General features: G+C 36.6%; 2 protein-coding genes across 2 annotated transcripts in view; one reads left to right on the forward strand and one right to left on the reverse strand.

Annotated features, from left to right (window-relative positions):
* LOC145287841 (histone deacetylase 3-like) overlaps positions 1-21,117 on the reverse strand; it is a 653,483-nt gene that overhangs the window by 499,130 nt on the left and 133,236 nt on the right. The gene's annotated exons all lie outside the window — the stretch shown is intronic.
* Positions 1-21,117, forward strand: part of LOC145287838 (thimet oligopeptidase-like) — a gene marked incomplete in the record, with an annotated part of 187,935 nt that overhangs the window by 83,329 nt on the left and 83,489 nt on the right. Inside the window, 1 exon segment of the mRNA XM_080135711.1 lies at positions 20,011-20,076. Coding sequence (XP_079991837.1) covers positions 20,011-20,076 — 66 coding nt within the window.

A 21,117-nucleotide genomic window follows, 5' to 3' on the forward strand; every position in this document is an offset into this window, starting at 1 on the left:
AAGTATTTAAAGTTTCCACCTGATGTTGTTGGCATTCAAGACAACTAACAAACTGGTTGAAATGTTATTCTGAACAAATTGTTATGTGTTTCTGAAACATGAAAAGTCCTGTATATAATTGTAGTAGACATCCTAAACTGAATTTTTTTTTATTAATATATTGAAAAAAATTTTTATCAATATATTGAAAAAAATTTTTTATCAATATATGGAAAATTTTTTAGGTTACTATAAACTTTGTAGGTATGCTCCATTAGGTTTTGACCTTTCACCATCACTCACATGGAAGAGTCCTTCCTCCTCTTGTTTCAGTTGCATAACCAAGGGTTTTTCCAAAATGCCATTTTGTATAAATAAAAAAAAAAAGAACAACAACAATTAATGGACACTTGAATACAACATACCGGATAGGAGCAATATCGTCCCATGGGGATGGGGTCTATGATGTGCCTCCCAAAAACCACAAGTGCTAGAGAAGATCTAGTGTCAGGGTCAATGGAGTTTCTGTATACCAGCATGGCTTTTTGAAATTTGTTAACGTCGATCAAGCCACCAGGCGAGGTGTTGTCCATTATCATGCGTTTTGCGGTTTTATCCGCAACTTCTGCTCTACAATTAGCATGGGGGTTGGCAACTAACATCTACCGGTGGCGAACTCCCCATGATTGAAGGAATTCTTGCGTTTTGCCGGCTGTAAATTGTGGGCCGCCATCAGTTGTGAGCTCCTCTGGTACCCCAAACGTGGCAAAAACCTCACGCAGTCGCTTAATGAGGCCTGCTGCCCCATTCTCCGACCGGAACACCATTGGCCAGTTCGAGTACCGGTCTACTATGACAATGTACTCGGTGTTGTTGTGAGTGAAGTAGTCGCAACACAGCTGCTGGAACGGGTACTCGGGTGGTGTTATATTCGGTGGGGACTGCATGGCGTTAGACTTTGCAATGCGCTGGCAATGCATACATTTATCTCTGGTTCGCTGAATGTCCAGTGTTATATTCGGCCAATACACACTGTCGGCTGTTCTGGCATTCATGGCGTTGACGCCCTGGTGTGCCGCATGGAGGGCCTCAAGGATATCTGGGCGCAATGACGCAGGAACAACGATTCTGTTCCCAGACAAGACCACCCCATCCATATAATAGAGGCTGCTGGCGATGCGGTAGTAAGGGCGGAGTGGCACTGGGAGGTGACGACAGTCCGCAGGAAAGCCTTCCTGGATGATGTCCTGTAGGCTGTGTAGGGTCTCATCCGATGCTGTGGCCTCCTGCACCATCTCCCATGTCACCACATTTGTGACGGCATAGAGTGCTGTAGATACAGACGCCAGGACAGAACTGTCCTCTGCGATGTCGAAGTTATCATCGTCGGGTGGCATGAGGGCCTGTTGGGGTTGTTGGTGCGTCGCGGGGTACCTTGATGCGGCTTCGGCGCCTGCGTTATGCTTGCCGGCCACATGGATGATTTTGAATTTGTAGGTTAGGGTCTTTTCCTTCAGGTTGAGCAGATGACGGTTCTCAATCTCCGAAAGTGACCGGTCGTTCAGTATTCCTACAAGAGGTTTGTGATTGGTTGCTACAGTTAGATCAGGGCAACCTTGGACGTAGTACCTGGTCTGGTATTCTCCTTTGATAGGGGAGTAACGGATCTCTGCCCCGTGTGTAAACCGACTCCCGACCAAGCACAGCTTCCATCCCGCTTTGCAGCAGACTGGAGTTCTTGTGATGCAGTTGCAGTACTTCTGCAACAGGCAGAATCCGATACCAGCAGTGGACCCGTCCGTAACGAGACATGTTGGCCGTGACGGTTGGAAGAGTCTCACACCATCCTTCATCTCCTTGATTATTACCTGCTTTGATTCCTGGAAGATTGCGGATAGCTCCTCAGTCCATACGAAAGGTGTTTTTGGCTTGAGGAGGTGGCGGAATGGCTGCATGTTCTTCGCCATGGCAAAGGCATAGGCTCCTTGGTTTACTAAACCAAACCATGCTCTGGCGCCGGTTATATCTTTCGGTTCAGGAAACTATTCGATCGAGTCCAGGAACTTGGTTGATGGTTGTACATTCGTTGGGGTGATGGAAAGCCCAGCGAAGTTGACGGTGTCTTGGCAGAACTAGAACTTCTTGGGGTTTAGTGTTATCCCGTTCCGTGCACAAAGATCAAGCCAGTCGCATGCCTGCAGGAATGATTCCTGGATGGAGTCAGCCCACATGCACGTATCATCGACACACTTGACCTTGTTCTTGAAGTTGACTATAAGTGAGTCAAACCTTTGGGTGTAAGCATCGTGATGTGCCGATCCTCCTTCTTGATTGGCACGGAGTGATACCCGTTCCAGTCATCTGTGACCATTTTCTTTGTGTTCTGTGGGACACGTACAGCCAAATGGAACGGGCTTTGCACATGATGGGTCTGCCTTACCGAATGTCGGTTCTGAGGCTGTAGATCCACCGTTCTTCTTGGAGTGCCATCAGACTTGGCTGTCAAAACCAAGCGTGAACACCAAGTGATTGGGGTGTTGGGGCTCACCTTTTCCAAGACGCCGATCTGCACATCACGTTCCAAGTCCTTGAAGATTTGGTCCTGGAAGTGTGTAGGTACTAGCCCCGGCTTGTGAACGGCGACTGGTTTTGCGTCCTTATCCACGTGAAATTCCAAAGGCTCACAGTTCATCATGGGTAGGGGCTGGTGGTGTTCGCAGGTGTTGAATGCCGATGAGGCGTAGTAATGCAATAGCCAGTCCTTGAGCACGGGGACATTTTCCTCCGTCGCGGCTATGCCTGGAGGCATTGTTGTGGGTTTGGGTGGCGGAGTCCCAACTCGCTGAGGGCAGTTGCACGAATGGTTGGCTTCGTTTTCCAGTGATGATAGCGAGTCTGCAGGCCAGGCTACTGGAACTGCGGAGAAGTCTTTGGGGATGACCCCTAAACATACTAGGGCCTCTCTGCACAGGAAAGCCTTCCCCACTTTATCCGACACGTAGATGAGTTGTTTAGTACCCCGTGCTGAACCTACTATGTCAATGGTTGAGACTTCTGCAAGGATGCCACCAATGACGCCCATGTTTTCTGTTATGGCTCCTCGCATGGCTAGCTTCACGGGAGATATGTCTGACTTTGCCACACCCATAGCTAGGGCCGTCCTGAGGGGAATTATGGAACTTTGGCACCCGGAATCACCTACCATAGGTATTTCGACCGTGGTGGGGGTCGAGTTCTGCAAAGGGTATCCCAATGTCTCGTGATCATCTGGAAGTGGAGTAAGGCGCACAGTTAGAATAGGATGAGGCTTAGACGGCTGGGCAATCCATTTGTCCTCATACACGTGGTGTTCCATGGGACCGCGCTGGGCCGGTCTATTTGACAGATTTTCTACCGCGCAAAGTTGATGGTAGATTGCGGTTGCATCGTCATCTTCAGTGCTCAGAGTGACTGTCGTTTTCCTGCCCTTATTCTTTGACCTGGAGTTTTGTTGGCACCACCTGGATGACTTGTCGCGGTGTCCCCATCCATTGCAATCTGAGCACCTGCTGCAGCAGGTGGCGTAGTGCCCTTTGATGGAGCATTTGCTGCATGTGGTGAGCCATGCGGGGCACATCTTGGCGCGATTATTCCTATCATTTGGTTGGCCATGGCTGCGTCCACCACAGGCCCAGCACTTCTCTGTTGGGGTGTTTTTTGCCTCTGGCCGCGATGTCGTCGAATATATTTTGTGTTGAGTTTGGTGGGACATTGCAGCAGTGTTATCGCCAACCGCAGCCCTGGTGGACTTTCCCTGCTCCTTTTGGGCAATCAAGTCCACAGTTTATTCCAGGGTGCGGTCAGTTTTCGGGTCCCCCAGTATCTCAGCGAGGATCTCTGGGTCTGCAATGCCTCGGATGAGGTTATCCAGAATAATCTCTGCGCTGTAATCGTATTGGTGCTGACATCCGGTTTCTTTACACCTAGCGGTAAACTTGCAAAGGGCAGCCTGCCCTTTCAGCGCCGCCAGAAATGTTCTTATGGGGGTACCTGGGGTTTAAACCATTTTGCTTAGTCGCATGCGATGGAGTGGACCAGTGTGCTTTCCTCCTTGACTGCGAGGCGTTTAATGGCAGCCAGGAGTTCGGCCTCAGGCATGGATGCTACATCATTCTGCAGGTCCCTTAGGATGTCTTGCTTTAGTTCCTCATCGCAACAATAGAATAGTGCCGTTGTGCACATGGTGGTAGGCACCGTCATGCCGGTCTTATACATATTCCACTGTGTGGTGAATGAAGACCACTGACCAGGAGAGCTCCCTGCACTAATAGATGGAGGCTGCAATTTAAGTGCTGGTTTCGGGGATGGCTGTGCCGATATTGGATGTGCAGACTGCTGGTGCATGCTCATTAATGTGTTTAGCACCGGTGAATCAGCAGGGAGGGGTTGGGTTTTGTACCCACAGTTTGCAACAGGACAAGCTAATTCGATGCTAGACATAACTGGATATTGGTTGTCGGTATCAGAATGGGAAGAGTCCTCGCTGGGTGAGTACATATGAGGTGGATCACCGTCTAGAAGGATCCATGATGTAGAGGACATAAATGAAAGTCCTCATCTTCTGTTGGTTGCTGGATGACATGAAAACAGATGTCCTTTACATCAGAGCCTGAAACGAGATGAGGCAAGGTGAGTATGGCATGGGAAATAATGAGTGATAGCTACCTATCACAAATGAACAGATGAACAACAGTGAACAGAGAAGGAAACAAAAGCAAGAGAGAGGGGTTGGAATAAAGCAAGAGAGAGAGATGAGAAAGACAGAAAAGGTTGGGGACAGTTACCAGGAAAGTTGTAGAGAGAAAGTATATAAAGAAAGTGAAGGATAAAGAATAAAAAAAAATCAAACATGAAACGATATCTCTATTGGTAAACCATTTGTTATTTTAAATTTGATCGATGTGAATCCTGTTGATTATTATTTTTTTGAGAAACATGTGGAGAAATACAATGGCATGAAAAGCATAATTTTAAAAATGAATTTCTGTAAAATTTATTCACTGAAGTTTTCAACTTGAAAATTTTTAAAATTCTAAACTTCACCTACCAAATTGAAGAATAACCTTTTTTATAAGATGGAATGATTTTTGAAAGTGGATGTATTAACAGTATGAATAATGCAGACATTTAAAATTTCTTGTTGAGAAAAGGCGAAACTAAATGCTTTTGTTATTTAGATGCATAAATCAACCTGCATGAAACTAATCATCGTTCAAAAAAAAATGACATCATTATTTTCATAGATATAATCTAAATTTTAAAGAGAAGTTAAATTTAAGAAAAGTTTTTACCCATTTTAGCAGCATAAACAGGCCAGTTTTACCTTGCTAATTATAGTGTAATTTTTATCCAAAAGGTTATGTTGAATATACTTGTCCCACTTTTAGCACAAAAGTATAAGCAAACTCCAGAAAATAATGTCCTTAACTCCAGGGTTTCTACTAGATTGATGAATATCTGTTTATCATGATTCAGATCTTCTGTAGTGGCCAGTGGCGGCTCGTGCCTAAGATTAGTGGGGGTGCTGTTTTAAAGAAAATACCTATCGTTTTAATATTGTGTAAAAATAAAACAAATATAAAAAATATAATTTATACGTATGCACACGTATAAAAATACAATAACTTAAAGGAATCCTAAATAGATGTAAATCTTTTAAATATTTTACTTATTACATTCATTTGAAAGTAAATTCCATTCTTCTTGTTTTAATTTGTGAGAAAAGATTGATAATTTTCTCCTTAACTTCTGAATGACTGCTGAAGAACTTTTTTATCAATTGAAAGCACTGCAAGTTCATTTAGTCTTTCGCAACCCATGGTGTTCCTTAGAAAAGTTTTTATTTTTATTCTTTTCAGAGTTGAAAAACAACGTTCTATCTCTTATGCAGTCATGGGAATTGTCAAGATAATTTTTATGAGTTTTGTGATTTCACTAAGAACATCGTTTGAATTGTTTTCCAACATAAATTTCAGGAGATCAATTACTTTGCAATATTCATGGATATCTGACCTACTATAAAATATTTCTATCTCAGTTTCAAACTTTTCTTTGTCAATCATGGGATATGTTTCAGTTGTCAAGGATATTTCTTTTGTAGGTAGTTTTTTTCTTAAAACTAGCAAAGCTTTTCTTGTAAAACAATTTAGCAAGTATTAAATGTTTAGTTGAAGAATATCTGTCCATTATATCAGCAAATATATAGTCACACAGTTCTTTAGCTTCGCCCTTGAGTGTTTGTGAAGAATTTTCACAGTATTTGGTGTTTCTTATCTCTAAAATAGCAGTTTTGAAATTTGTTATGTATTCATTGACTTTATATATGCTAATTTCCCGATAAATAATTTCAACATGAGACATAATTTTATGAAATAGCTCAAACCAAAATATGAAATTTTCATCGTTCAAATATTTCTGAATTCCTGTCGCTTCTGCAACGGTCTCATCTACATATGATGTTGACTGAATTTCAGTGACAGTTTTTTATGCTTGAACATTTTCATGAACTCTATTTATGTATGTTAACGTTCCACCTTGTGGCGGATACACGTAGAATGCTTACATCCATATGCTTCTTGAAAAATGGACAGACGCTGTGGTGATCTAGAAAAAAAGTCGGAATAGCCAAAATGTTAGAGATAACTTTTCTAGCATTTCGTGTAATGCTTGCTGCATTCCTCATTATTAAATTAAGTTGATGCGCATAACAGTGAGTGAAATGCGCATTACTATAAACTGCTTTTATTTCCGCCTGAGCACCAGCTTTTTTGCCTTTCATGACATTTGCATCATCAAATGTCTGAGCTACCAGTTTTTGGCGATTCTCTTGAAGGATTATATCTAATTGTTGTAGAATACATTTTGATATCCCATCAGCGGTTTGGTTTTCTGGAATAAAGAATCCCCAAATGCGTTCAAGTATTTTTTCATCCAAGATGTACCGTAAAACAATGATCATTTGTGTATGTTCAGACGCATCTGTTGTATCATCAGCCATGACAGCTACAAAGGAAGCTTTGCTAATTTCTGCCCTTATTTCATCATGGTATATTTGTAAAAGACAGTCAAGTATGTCATTCTGAATAATCTTGGAAACACCTTTGAAGACATTACTGGTTTCTAAGTGATTCTTTAAATCTGGATCTAATTAAGATGCAAAATTTAAAAATCCTTTAAATACACTGAATCATCTTTTTCATCATGTCCCCGTAAGGGAGTTTCAAAGTTCCCACAAAAGAAAATACAATCTATTATTTTAGATAAAATTTCACGGTTCTTCTTAACATTCATGTTATGATGATTGATTGAAAGTCTGCAGGCCTCACTAAGTTTTTCTTTAATATTTATGGTCCCCAAAATTGATAGGGAAACTACATTGTCAACGTGCTTCTCATGCTTTTCAGTTCTATCTTTCATTTTGCTAATAGTTCTGAAACTATCTTTTGCCCATGTTACATCACCCCCTAACAACAAACAAGGAAAGCAGAACAATGCCTTTTTTAGTTCACAGCCACAAAGCCAACTTTTCCGTTGGTACCATTAAAGCTATGAATATACACTTTGTAGGCTAATGCCTGGCTGAGATATTTGAATATCAGGCGTTAAACGGCTTCTTTTCTTAATTTCAACTTTATCATGGAGAGACAGCTGTGAAAACTCAATCTGTTGAAGTTCATTTACCGTCGCAGAAGTTATTTCTTGGGGATGCAAGGAGACCATGGTTAAATTCTTTTTATATGAATTGTATTGGGAAAGGTAAGTACTAGGTAGTCTATTAGTAGAATATCAATTAGGATAGAAGGAATACAATGTTTATGTGATCCTCTTGCGATTCAACTGAACCGGAAGTTCTAACTGAGTTGAATCATACTTTTATAACTTTTAGGTCACAGATTTTTATTAACAAAAAAAGTTTTACTATTTAACAACGGTTTTATTTATAAAAAGCTTGTTGTTAATTAAAAATAGGCGTATAACAAAATAGGCTTGTCATTAAAATTGCTTTTTTTAATACAAATATTTTTAACTTTGCCATTGTAAGCCGTCGAAAAGGGGGTAATACGCAAAAACATTTTAATTAAAAAACACTATTTTAAATTGTGTACACTTTACAAAGTAAAAAAAAATATACAAATATATTTCTTTTAAGCTTTACAGATTAAATAAAATTTTACGGACTTTTTCCGCAGGCAAACAAACGAAAAACATTTTTTAAATACATTTTATTTACAATTTTTTAATAATTTATTTTTTCATAAAAACAAAATCTTTGAAATTTACTTGCCTGCAAACGATGGTAAAATTAGGAGTTTACCATTTAAAAATGGTTTTATTGGATAACAGTTTTATTTAAAATTTAAAAATGTGTGTTTATAACAAAACTTTGTAAATAAAATATAGAATAAAAAAATTTACATGTTTGTACTATGAGCAAACAAAAAAAATTTAAAGATACATAATTTTATTTACAAATCTTTTTACAACTTTTTATATAAAAATAAAAATAAACCTTGCTATTTACTGGGCTTATTATAAAAACGGTTTTACATACTCGTCTTGTTATTGCACATTTTAATAAAAAAAAAACTTTGTTCAAAGTGTAAAACTTTTTGCTTTGTCCTCGTGGGAGGTAAATAAATGCTAAAGCTTTGTAATATATATATATATATATATATATATATATATATATATATATATATATATAATGTGTGTGTATATATATATATGTGTGTGTATATATATCGTGTGTGTACATATATATATGTGTGTGTATATATATATATGTGTGTGTATATATATCGTGTGTGTACATATATATATGTGTATGTATATATATATATGTGTGTATGTGTGTGTGTATATATATGTGTGTATGTGTATATATGTATGTATATATATATGTGTGTATGTGTATATATATATGTATATATATACGTATATATATGTATATATATACATGTACACATGTATATATATATGTATATATATACATGTACACATGTATATATATATACATATATATATATGTATATATATATGTAAGGTAAAAAACATTTCTAACTAAAATGTATTTTAAAAATAAAATTTTCTTCGCTTTTCTAAAAAAAAAAATGTAAATATTTTTATTCTATAAAGTTTAACTACTACAAAGTAAATAGATTTCAAACTACTTAAAAACACAAAGTAAGCCATATAGGTAAAAAAAAATAAATAAATAAATAACATTAGTCGCATTGGTAGTTTCAAGGCTAAAAGCCCAAACACTTTTAATTTAAAAAAAAGTTTGGCATATTGTATATTTTTGTCTGCTTAAATCGCATTTTAAAGTGTGGGAATTTTTTTTTAAGGTGGAGATTTTATTTACAAGAAAACGTTACACTTTTTAATAATAATAAAAAGAAAACATTTGTAAATAAGCCTCTTAAAAAAAAAAAAATAAGTGCAAACGCGCAAACACCGCGTTTGGAACTGCGAAAACTACAGTTCCAAATTGGCTCATAGCGGCTGTTCTAGATCGGGCATGCGCAGAAGCGAACTTCACTAAGAATGTGTAACTGAATTTCGCAGCTCTAAGCAAAGTTTTGCTTTTATGCTTATATGAGTATGGGGACAATTATCGACATTAATCTTCAGGATTATATATATATATATATATATATATATATATATATATATATATATATAATTAATATGATATATTATCACATAGAAAGAAAAAAAATAAAGGTATTCTTTTTAACGTGTATCGATAATAATGAGTAGAAATGACTTGGGGGTGCTGCAGTTCCACAGCTCCAGGCACGAGCCGCCACTGGTAGTGGTAATACACATGTCTACTTTGGGCTCAATTTTCTTGCTGTTGTATCAAACTACTTCTGAGGCACTCTGATCGTGTTTTTTGCTAAATTTGAATTCAATCCTACTGAAGCTAAAGCTTTGTTATATGTTGTTGGTGTATCCAGCTGTCTCTTTGAGATCATATAACTGGTAGGAAGATTCATATTAAATTAAACTTTATGAGCTACAACATTGTTTTAGTGGTATATGTATGAATAGGTTGATTTTCAACTTTTTTGAAAATTAAAAATGTCTAACAGGAGAAAATTGACGTAGGTTTAAATAAAGGTTAGACAATCGAAAAGAAGGGTTGACGGTCGAAAATATCAGTGAAAAAAGCGACCCCTCCCTGTAGAAAAGTGGCCAGTTGATGGTGAAGAACTTAATGTTTTTAGCCAATTTTTCGGTATTTGTCATTTGAAGGGTTGAGCTTCAAAACGATACTGATTTTGGGAAAATCCATCGCCTCTGTCGAAAGTTTTAGACAACCATGCAAACATACATATATCGATTTATATATTTGTAGCTCAAATTTTCGACCCGAACTGATTAAAAAGCTTGCCCTATCTCTGAATACTCTTTATGTAAAATTTCAAATGTTTAGACCAGAAATTGTCTGAGTAATTTGGTAGAGACTGCAGAGGTCAAATTTTTTTAACTTTGACCCCTATTATGACCCCTTAATATTTATTGTTTTGGGCTCAATTCAAGTTAAGTTAGATCCATGTCCAAGGAACCTATATCTAAAATTTCAAGTGTTTATACCCAAAATTGGTGGAGGAGTTTGGTAGAGTTCTCAAAGTCAAATCGTTGAACGTTGACCTCTTAACAGCCAAATTTCTGGCCGAAAACGGATTACAAAGATTTTCCCAAATCTCAATACCCTGTGTATCAAATTTCGAGTCTGTAGACTGAAAATTGACAGAGTTATTGTGTAGGGAAATGTACACAGACAGACAGACACGTTTACTTTTATAGATATATAGATTATTTAAGTTTGCAATTTCAATCCAGACAAGTTTATGAATTTATTTATTTGAATTAATATTTAATATTTTAATGTTTATTCATTTTATCATTCAAAATGCTTCCACTCTTTTTTTTTTTTTTTTTTTATCAATGAAATAAAATCAAGCAAGTATAAACTCTGCTTAGAAAAACTGAAGGAGTCGCTTATTTCATAAACTCTCACTGCAATTTAAGCAACTCTTTTAAACACTTTACTTTAAAATTTGATATAATAATTGTGAGATATATAGCTATAACAACATGACATATGAATGTTACTAATTATTGTAAATTTTAGTAATTATAAAACTGGTCCATATAAAAATATATAAAGGAAGCTCTGATTTTGTGGCATCAAACTTTTGCACTAGAATTCTTGTCTTGCTTAATGTTAAGGGATAAGCTGATATACCAATTTCAGAAATTAATGGACTTACTCAGCCAGTAAGTATAGTCACATCTAAAATGTCGTGGACAGTGATTTTGTTTACTTCTATAACATACTTTTGCCAATACAATTTCTGATCTACAAGGCTACATTTTAAAAAAGATCCATAGTAGTCAATCTCTCTGCACTTTGCACAATTTGTGAATATGAAGGCAAATCAAACAACTCTAGCTTCTTGCCATTTCAAAAGTTCCAGAAATTCACCACCTGAAAATCTCCACTTTGTGGAAAGTAGATCAAGCACGACCAATGTGCAGTTTCAGAATTTACTGTTATAATTTTTTCTCCATCATTTTTCAGTTGGTTCTCACTTCTAAAAAAAAATAGAAAAGAATTAAGTTATGAAAATAACTTGTTTTAAAAATTAAAAAAAAATTATAATGAGACTATTTTAAAATAAATGTATAAATCAATGTAAAATATTTAATCAGTTTTACATGAAAAATATTAACTATCAGCCATAAAAAATTGTTTAGCTTATTTTCTCATTTACAGTTTGATTTTATTATTCAATACAAAATGTCATCTGGCAATAGAGCCAAAGCTTTAACTGAAGTCAGAATTTCTATTATTTCTTTTACTGGAATGGCTTTAACAAAGGGTAGATAAAAAATGGACAGAGACAACATGTATTGATTGAGGATTTATTGGATCTGAATATTTTAGAACATGTTTAAAGACAATGACAAAGTTAACAACAATATTGTTTTCTAATAAGAAATTGCAACAGACCAATGCGAGAATTGGATTTTGTGAAAGTTTGTTGTGAAATGGAAAGATTAAAATACAATTCAAGTCAAACTATATGAAAATGTAGGGATGAAAATGATTCAGATTGGACTTTATGAAAAGTGTCGCCGTTGTGAAATAGAAAGATTAAAACATTATTCAGGTTGGACTTTAAAAAAAGCATCGTTGTTGTGAAATGTGAAATTGTTATAATAGAATCTGGGTTGGACTTTATGGAAAGGGTTGTAATCTTGACATAGAGCAATTCTGATACAATTCGAGTCGAACTTTATAAAAAAAAACATCGTTGTCATGAAATGAAAAGATTAAACTATCATTCAGGTACGACTTTCTAAAAAAAATGTCATCACGAAATGGAGAAATTAAAACGTGATTATGAACAGTGTTCTTGTCATTAAATGGAGAAATTAAAACGTGATTATGAACAGTGTTGTTGTCATTAAATGGAGAAATTAAAACATGATTATGAACAGTGTTTTAATTAAATAGAGAAATTACAGTATGATTACGAACAGTGTTGTTGTCATTAAATGGAGAAATTAAAACGTGATTATGAACAGTGTTGTTGTCATTAAATGGAGAAATTAAAACGTGATTATGAACAGTGTTGTTGTCATTAAATTGGCAAAACCAAAACAAAAAAACAGCAAACAAACATAAAACTTCTTTAAAAAAGAAATCGGAAAAACAGAAAGCATAAATCAGGGGAAAAAATGATGGACGTGTTCATAGCGAAAAGCAAAAAAAAAAAAAAAAAATGGCATAAATAGCCCTTCGATTCGGTTAAGTCCATGGTGCATTTCACCCAGTAGAATTAAAATTCCATTCCATTTTTTTAAGCAATTACGAAGTAAAAAAAAAAAAAAAAAACGGGGTTCCTATGTCTCTTGTGGACAATCCCGCAACAGTGTTAAGTGGTGGCGGGCAAAGGAGGAATTTATTAGAGAGAAAAGATTTTACCACTTCCATTGATCTTAACCGATTTTGGCTGTGAACTCTCTGCAAATAGAATATAGGAATCTACGATTATCGAGGAAGTGAATAGGTAATATGCCTATAACGCACCTCAGATATTGTGCTACAGTTTGTGCATATTAAATTTGCATGAAATGTCTTGATTTTTAATCCTATTAAGGTCAAAATCAAAGGGGAAAAAATGAGTTCATTTTATATATATAGGGATAGTGCAACAATGTTTAATTAGTTTTATTTGCAACTTTTATTTAGTATGGTAACCATTTGCTAATGCAAGAGCAGCCTATGGGAACTAAACAAGCAATGTTTAAATGTGTTATATCAACATTATTTAAGTACAAATTGATTAAAATTGCTTTGTGTTGTGGTAAAAAAACATGGTCATGTCTATAGATTAGAATTTTTCTTTCTGCATTGTTCTCAAACTATAACCCAGAGTTCAATGCAAAGTTATATGTTAAAATTAGGTTCTTGTAAAAATGTACTATATTATGTGCATGTCATAGGAAACGTTAGCATTATATTTTTAAGGCTTTATAACTATCATTTGAATTGGTGGTAAAGTTGTTCAGAATACAGAATTGCTAGGATAAAATCAAGTATATAACAGCAGCCAGTCTTGTGGGAAATTTGTTAATAAGCAAGTTTTTTTTTTTTATAAGTAAAATTATTTTGTTTGTAATTAAAACCTAAAATTTGGATACTTTGCAACTCTAACAAGTGCTCATACTTTTGAAACACCTCATCATACACATTTTGTAAGACTATAATGTAATCAGACCGGCATTCCAGCAAAGTCTTCAGATTCAATATAGACAATGTATAAGGTGCATTAGAATGTTTTCTATTTTAGAAGGAAACCGCCAATGTTTACGATGGGTTCAATAAAAATATTACAAATTGTTTTGAAGAGTTAAAAATATGCTGAGCAATGAGATCTTATTGAGAACCGACCTGGAGTAGCATTTTTTTGAGAAACAGGATTATCTTACAATTAATCCTTATTTTAGCTCTTATGGGTGGAGAAAGTAATGATTATTTTTATACAAAGTGCAACATCGATCCTGATTTAAGAGAATATATTCTCCCAAAGAAATTTAGTTTTGTCAGTTTTAAATATGTTTAAATTATCTTAAGAAAATAGTTCAAGACAAGATGCTGACGAAAAGACAAAAAAAAATTTGAGTTGGTGCATTTTGTTTTAGAAAGGAATTCCTTAGTTGCGGCAAATCTTATTTTAAACAGAATTATTTGTAAGGCTCTGATCATTTTAAAACATGTTTATAGTGTCCCATATTAATCTCTAAAAAATAAAAGGATTAGAATACACTAGGACTGTTGCAGTAGCAGTGTGAAGTGAATATTTCAGTGGTGAAACTGAAAACAATATGGAGTAGCTTTTAAAAGGAATTCTTTTTAAGTTGTCATGAATTCATCATTTTGTGAATAGTTTAGGAGATGCTGGTGTCTATAGTGACAGCTTTGGTTCTCTCAGAGATAGCAGGTTTGGCCAACTCACCTGAGAGAAGGAAGCGAATGGCAGTCTGAATTTTGTGACTACTAAATGTCTTTTTCTCGTTGAAATTAACCAAACGGTTGGTTTCATTAACGATTCTCTCTAAAAGGATATTCACAAAACTATTCATAATTGACATAACTCTGCTGGAAATTCCAGTGCAAGATGAACTTGTTTCATCACTTTGTAAATGTAGTTGGAAAAATGACTCCACATCTGGATTTTATTTATCATTGCTTAACATTTTCTCAAGAAACTCAGAAAATATGTTACAGAAGTATGTCCTCATTCTGGGTCCATAACTGTCACCAATAGATGCTACAGCATTTAGTTGTAGCTATATGTATCATGTCTGAAACAAGTAGATCAGCTTACAACATTCTACATGTGTAAGATAGTTAAGGATATATGAAGGACAGTTGTGTGTTTGTATCTCTAGCTAAAAGTCACAAAATAATAACCAAAAATTTACAAAGTTAATATTTTCTTGACTTGGTCCAAATTTTGTGGGTAGGTGGAGGTGGGGGTATCTATTTCCTGATGTTAATAATTTGGATATATTCTAATGTTATTTTATTAATTAATACAATTTGGAGTTAGTATCTGAAAGAAATTGCTGATTCATTCTTCAAGGCAGCATTTTTTTTTAATTTAAATTGTAGTAGATGCTAACTCCAGATTTTATTTATCGACATGGCTTGATGAGTCTTTAGTAAAGCAAGAGTTGCCTAAGAGATTTACTACATATTTCTTAGCAAAAGTAATACTGTAATCTTAATCAAAAGAGAGAGTAGTCACTTGCTGTAGTATATACTCATCAAGCAATGCCGATAAATGAAATTTTTTTTTTTAATTTTTTTTTCTTTATTACATTTTCACCCCAAACAAGGCGCATTGCTACTTTGGTGTAGGGGGCTACTATCAGAGGCAGCAACTACTGGGGCACTATGTTGGGATTTGGGCAGCAATATGTCGGTCCACGTTGCACTTGAACTTCTGCATGTCAGTTCAGTTGGGGAAGCAGGAACCTGGAATGGAATTCCAGAGTCTAGCGGTTCTGGGGAAGAAACTACTGGAGTAGAAAGATCTTTTACATCTAGGGATCTCTACTGTGTGGGGGTGGGATTTAGCTGCCTGTCGGGTTTGTCGAGGGTGTCTACGCCGTGGGGGCACAAGTGTCTGCAGTTCGTCAGAGCATTCACCATTAAAATACTTGTAGAACAGGCAGAGGGATGCAACATTTCGTCGCTGGGACAGAGGCTGAAGCTTAGATGCCAGTTCAGGGCCTATCAGATTGGCGACTCTTTTTTGAACCTTGTCTAGGAGCGAGAGACTAGTAGCAGATGCACCAGCCCAAATGTGACAACAATACTCCATACATGGTGGCCTTATAGAGGTACAGAATACTTTTGGGTGTCAGTAGTTTTCTAGCACGGTAGAGAGAGCCTACCTTTTTCGCAGCGGCCCTGGCAATGTTTTCAATATAATTGTTCCAACTCATTTTTCCTGTGAACGTTAGGCCAAGCAATTTGAAAGATGTACTCTCAGACAGGGAGTCACTGGCCATTGCTATTGGTGGCAGAGAAGGTTTCTTGTAATTATTGAAGGAAACCAGTTTAGTCTTGGCAGCATTGAATGTGACCATCCATTTATGTCCCCATTCCACTACAGATTGGAGGTCATCCTCTAGTGTTTTTTCCATGTCTTTAGATATGTGTTCCTTTGTTTTCCTGTCATGCCTGTATGTGTAGTGTCATCAGCATATATACCCATCTCAGAAGCAATTTTGTCGGGGAGGTCATTAATGAATATTAGGAACAATAGAGGCCCAAGGGTAGACCCCTTTTACCAGACCACATTTATATCATATTGTTTAGATGTACAACTGTCGAGGACAACCTGGATTTTTCTCTTATCTAAGAAGGATTTAATTATGTTAAGTATTCTACCAGTGATACCGTATGATTTAATTTTCTTGAGGAAACCCCTGTGCCATACTCTGTCAAAAGCCTTAGATATATGTAGAGCTACCGCTCTGCCCTCTCCTGCTTTGTCCAGTGAATGGTATATATGTTCAGAGATTACAGTGAGGATGTCAGCTGTGGAACGGGCTTGTCTAAATTCATATTGTTTGTCAGTCAGAAGTTTAGCATCTGTAAGGTGCCGGACTAGAGCATGGTTAATTATGGTCTCAAATATTTTGGCGAAAAGTGGGAGGAGGCTAATGGGGCGATAATTTGATGGATCAGTTCTTTCGCCAGAATTCTTGAATACTGGTACCACAGAAGCAGTTTTCCAACAGCCCAGAAAGCATTATTCATTAAGGCATTTGTTGTAGAGTTTGGAGAGAACTGGAGCTACTTCGGCTGAGCACTTTTTTAATAGCACAGCTGGGATGAGATCAAGTCCATATGCTTTTGAAGTGTCAAGATATTTTATGATAGCGTGTACCTGAGCAAGGGTGATTTTTAGATTGTCTAGCATGGCGTCTGTCCGCAAAGGAAAGTCAGGCAGGGGGTGGTTGGTAGGGTCCAGTGTGGAGTTTGAGGAAAATCGGCTGGCAAGCATATTAGCCTTGTTGGTTGCTGAGCAAACAACCTCGTGATTGTTGGTTAGCGGGGGAATTGTTGATTTCCCATTATTTACTACACTGTTGTAGATTTTCCAGAAGTCACGATTTTCTAATTTTTGTGCTTCAATGTGTTTTTAGTGGTTTCAGTAAATTCTCTCTTAGCTGTCACTATTTCTTTCTTAACGTTACTTCTAGCTTCTATATTCTGTTTTTGGAATTAGCATCTACTAAAATTTACATTTGAAAAATTGCTGACTTTTTGTTTTGACAAATGAGTCAGCAATTTCTTTGGAAAGAAAAATTGTTCAGTGCTTCATCACTCAGTAACTTCTGTTGAGAATATATCAATTCCCCTATTTAAGATCAGATACTATAATTGCTCTTTTGTGTGCTAGATTTGATAATTGAGGTTTTTTGGGTTTTGGGGGTTTTTTTTAAGTTTCCCAAAGTTTCTTGATAGTAATTTGCCGATGACACCACACTCTATAACAGACATGTGGATAAAACTAATGAGCACATATCTAAAGTAATGGCAGAAACCCTAGAGGAATACCTTCAGTCTGTAGTGTAATGAGGTCAAAAATGGATGGTAACCTTCAACGCTGCCAAGACAAAGCTCGTTTCCTTTAATAATTACATGAAACCTTACCAACCACTAATAGCTATGGCTAAAGGTTCGTTACCCGAAAGTACTTTGTTCAAGCTCCTTGGCTTAACGTTCACAGAAAACATGAGTTGGAATAGATACACTGAGATCATTGCCAAGGCTGCTGCAAAGAGGGTGGGCTCTCTCTTCTGTGCTAGAAAATTACTTACACCGGAAAGTATCCTGTACTTTGGGCTGATACATCTACTACTAGTCTCTTGCTCCTGGTCAGGGTTCAAAAGAGAGTCGCCAACCTGATAGGTCCCGAACTATCATCTAAACTTCAGCCACTGTCTCATCAACGAAATTTTGTATCCTTCTGCCTGTTTTACAAGTATTTTAATGGTGGATGCTCTGACGAACTACAAGCCCTTGTACCCCCCTCGATGACAATACCTTGAAACCTGACAAGCGGCGAAGTCCCACCCCTACACAGTAGAGATCCCTAGATGTAGGAAGGCCTTCTACTCTAATAATAGCTTCTTCCCCAGAACTGCTAGATTTTGGAATTCTCTTCCAGTTTCTTGCTTCCCAAACTGTACTGACATGCAGAAGTTCAAGTGTAATGTGAACAGACATCTTGTTGCTAAACTCCCTACATAGTACTCCTGCAACTTAGGTACCTGATAATAGCCCCCTACATCAAAGTGGCAACGTGCCTTGTTTGGAGTGAAAATGTAATTTAAAAAAAAAAGAAGATATATTTAGAGTTTATGGTTAGTTTTAGAAATTGCAATGAGTTTTGCAACAGTTTATGACAGGGACAGTTTACAGTCTTGGCTTTACAACAGTTGAGGACAGTTTTAAGTTTGATACCATAGGAGCAGGTCATGGCTTCAACAGAAAACATACATGTGGACCTTATCATTTAAAGGATTATTTCCCACAATGGTGTTACACATGCAGCCAAAGCCCAACATATATTTAAGAGAAACCCTCTACCGAAACAACTATCCAAAAAGCATGACATCAGCTCAAAGAAATCTGAACCAAACACAAAAGGACACCACTCAGAAACTCACCACAGTTTGTATACCATATATGAAGGGTTTGTTTGAAAAACTTTAACGAATATGTAATCCATATGACATCAGGACAGTATTCAGGAGTGATTCAACTCTCCGGAAATAGCTTGTGAGAATCAAGCCCCCTACAGTAAAAATCATGACTAAGAACTGTGTATATGAAATCCCATGTAAATGTGGAAAACTATACAGAGGTAAAACGTGTCGTCCGTTGAAAGTACGGTTAGAAGAACATCGAAAAGCCATAGTACATGGAGAGACTGAAAAGTCAGGTATAGCTGACCATATCTGGAAAGAAAAGGGAAACCATCTACCATTATGGGACGAAGTAAAAATTATAGACAGATAGAAACGGTGGAGAGTAAGATGACTGAAAGAAGTAGTACATATGCTGGGGAATAAGCAACTGCTAAGTAAACCTAGTATAGAATTCAATACGATATGGGAACCAGTAATTATAAACAATAGATAATATATACAAGTAATAAGTATAGAGATAGATATACATTAATATATAGTAATAATTAGTAATAAATAGCGATATTTACAACTAGAAATAAAAATAGTTTTAAGGCTCTTAAAATTCATACTAGAATTGTCCGCAAGGACCCGTGGCGCAGTGGTTAGAGTACTGGGAAAAATCAATTGTAAAAGTGATATACTCCTGAAGGTTGAAGGTTCAATCCTCAGTGTGGGTGACTGAAATATACATTTGCGAATTAGTTAGGACCTCTATCCAGTCATGGCTGATGGAACAAGAGCATGCTACCCCCATGAAGTAAATAAAGGGTTTGGCTCTAAATTCCGTCCAAATTCCTGAGTTCACAGAAACATTCCTGAGTTTGACAAGATACAACTGAAAACGGTCAGAGGTTATATCGACTGAAATGTGAGAATCATACTTACTTTCCATTGTTTGTAAATAAATTTATTGTTTGTATATATGTAACTTGGTACTTTGTTGTCTTATTTTAATGTCAGAGTCGAGAACATGTATTTATCCTCTGCATACTAAAGCTATTGATAACAAAGTTGGAAATCTGACAGACTTGGTTTTATATATTAACATTTTCTGTAAACTGAATTTGTCAGTGAAATATGGATTTTGATAATTTTAAAGAAAATATTTGAGCCAATACTGATTCTTTCATGTTTGCTAAAACAAAATCTCCATTTATTTTTAGTTTTAATCATTTCAGTATTTATATTTTGTAGAAATTACTCAGTTTAAATTTTAAAAAAGTTGAAAATGCTGAAGTTTGGCATCCTGATGTTTCTTTGGTAAGTATTTTATAAACCTCTCTTCAAATATGACTCTTTTCTTTCTGTTTTTCATTTTATTTTGTTGTACTGCCCTCACCCCACTTTTCTGATAAAGTCTTACTGAAAACATTTTACATCAATTCTGACACTTGACAAAAAATTTTACAAGCTCTGGGCTTGACAAAAAAATTTTCAAAGCTCTTACCATCATCAAAGAAAGTGAACTAAAGTTCATAACCCAAGGAACTCTTCAGAAAATTCATTTCTCTTTGTTCAAAGGAAAAACGATTTGGCTGATGCTACCAGATCAGGCTGTCTATTGGCTTCCTGTGACAAAATGTACTTACATCGATTTTCTGTTTTTGTTTTCTATTCTCTTTTGTAAAACTCAATTATGTTCTGCAAAAAACAAAAACAACATACCCCTTCCCCTCTTCTTTTTCCTTCCCTACTTCCTAACTCCGTCGGTGGGGCATTAGAATACACCGACTGCCCCCCTGAGTAAAAGTCCCTCAATGAGGCCACCTGTTGGCTGTAGGTGTCATCCCGTAATATCTATGAAAAGGATCCTGGTGGCTGAGCAACTGATACCTAGGGAAATAAAGGTATCAGTTGCAACACTCCACTTTGGCCTCGTACTGGGCCAGACGGGCGGTCGGAGAGGCTGATCCGATCAATCGGTTGGTCACATCTCTGTCACCAATAGCAATGGCCAGTGACTCTTTATCTGAAAGTACATCTTTCAAACTCCTTGGCCTAACGTTCACAGGAAACATGAGTTGGAACAATTACATTGAAAACATTGCCAGGGCCACTGCTAAGAAGGTAGGCTCTCTCTACCGTGCTAGAAAACTACTAACACCCGAAAGTATCCTATACCTCTATAAGACCACCATTCGCCCATGTATGGAGTATTGCTGTCACATTTGGGCTGGTGCATCTGCTACTTGTCTCTCACTCCTAGACAAGGTTCAAAAGAGAGTCGCCAATCTGATAGGCCCCGAACTGGCATCTAAGCTTCAGCCTCTGTCCCAGCAACGTACTGTTGCATACCTCTTC

The sequence above is a fragment of the Euprymna scolopes genome, chromosome 11 (assembly GCF_053919585.1).
Source record: "Euprymna scolopes isolate OS-2025 chromosome 11, ASM5391958v1, whole genome shotgun sequence".
Lineage (NCBI taxonomy): Eukaryota > Metazoa > Mollusca > Cephalopoda > Sepiida > Sepiolidae > Euprymna > Euprymna scolopes.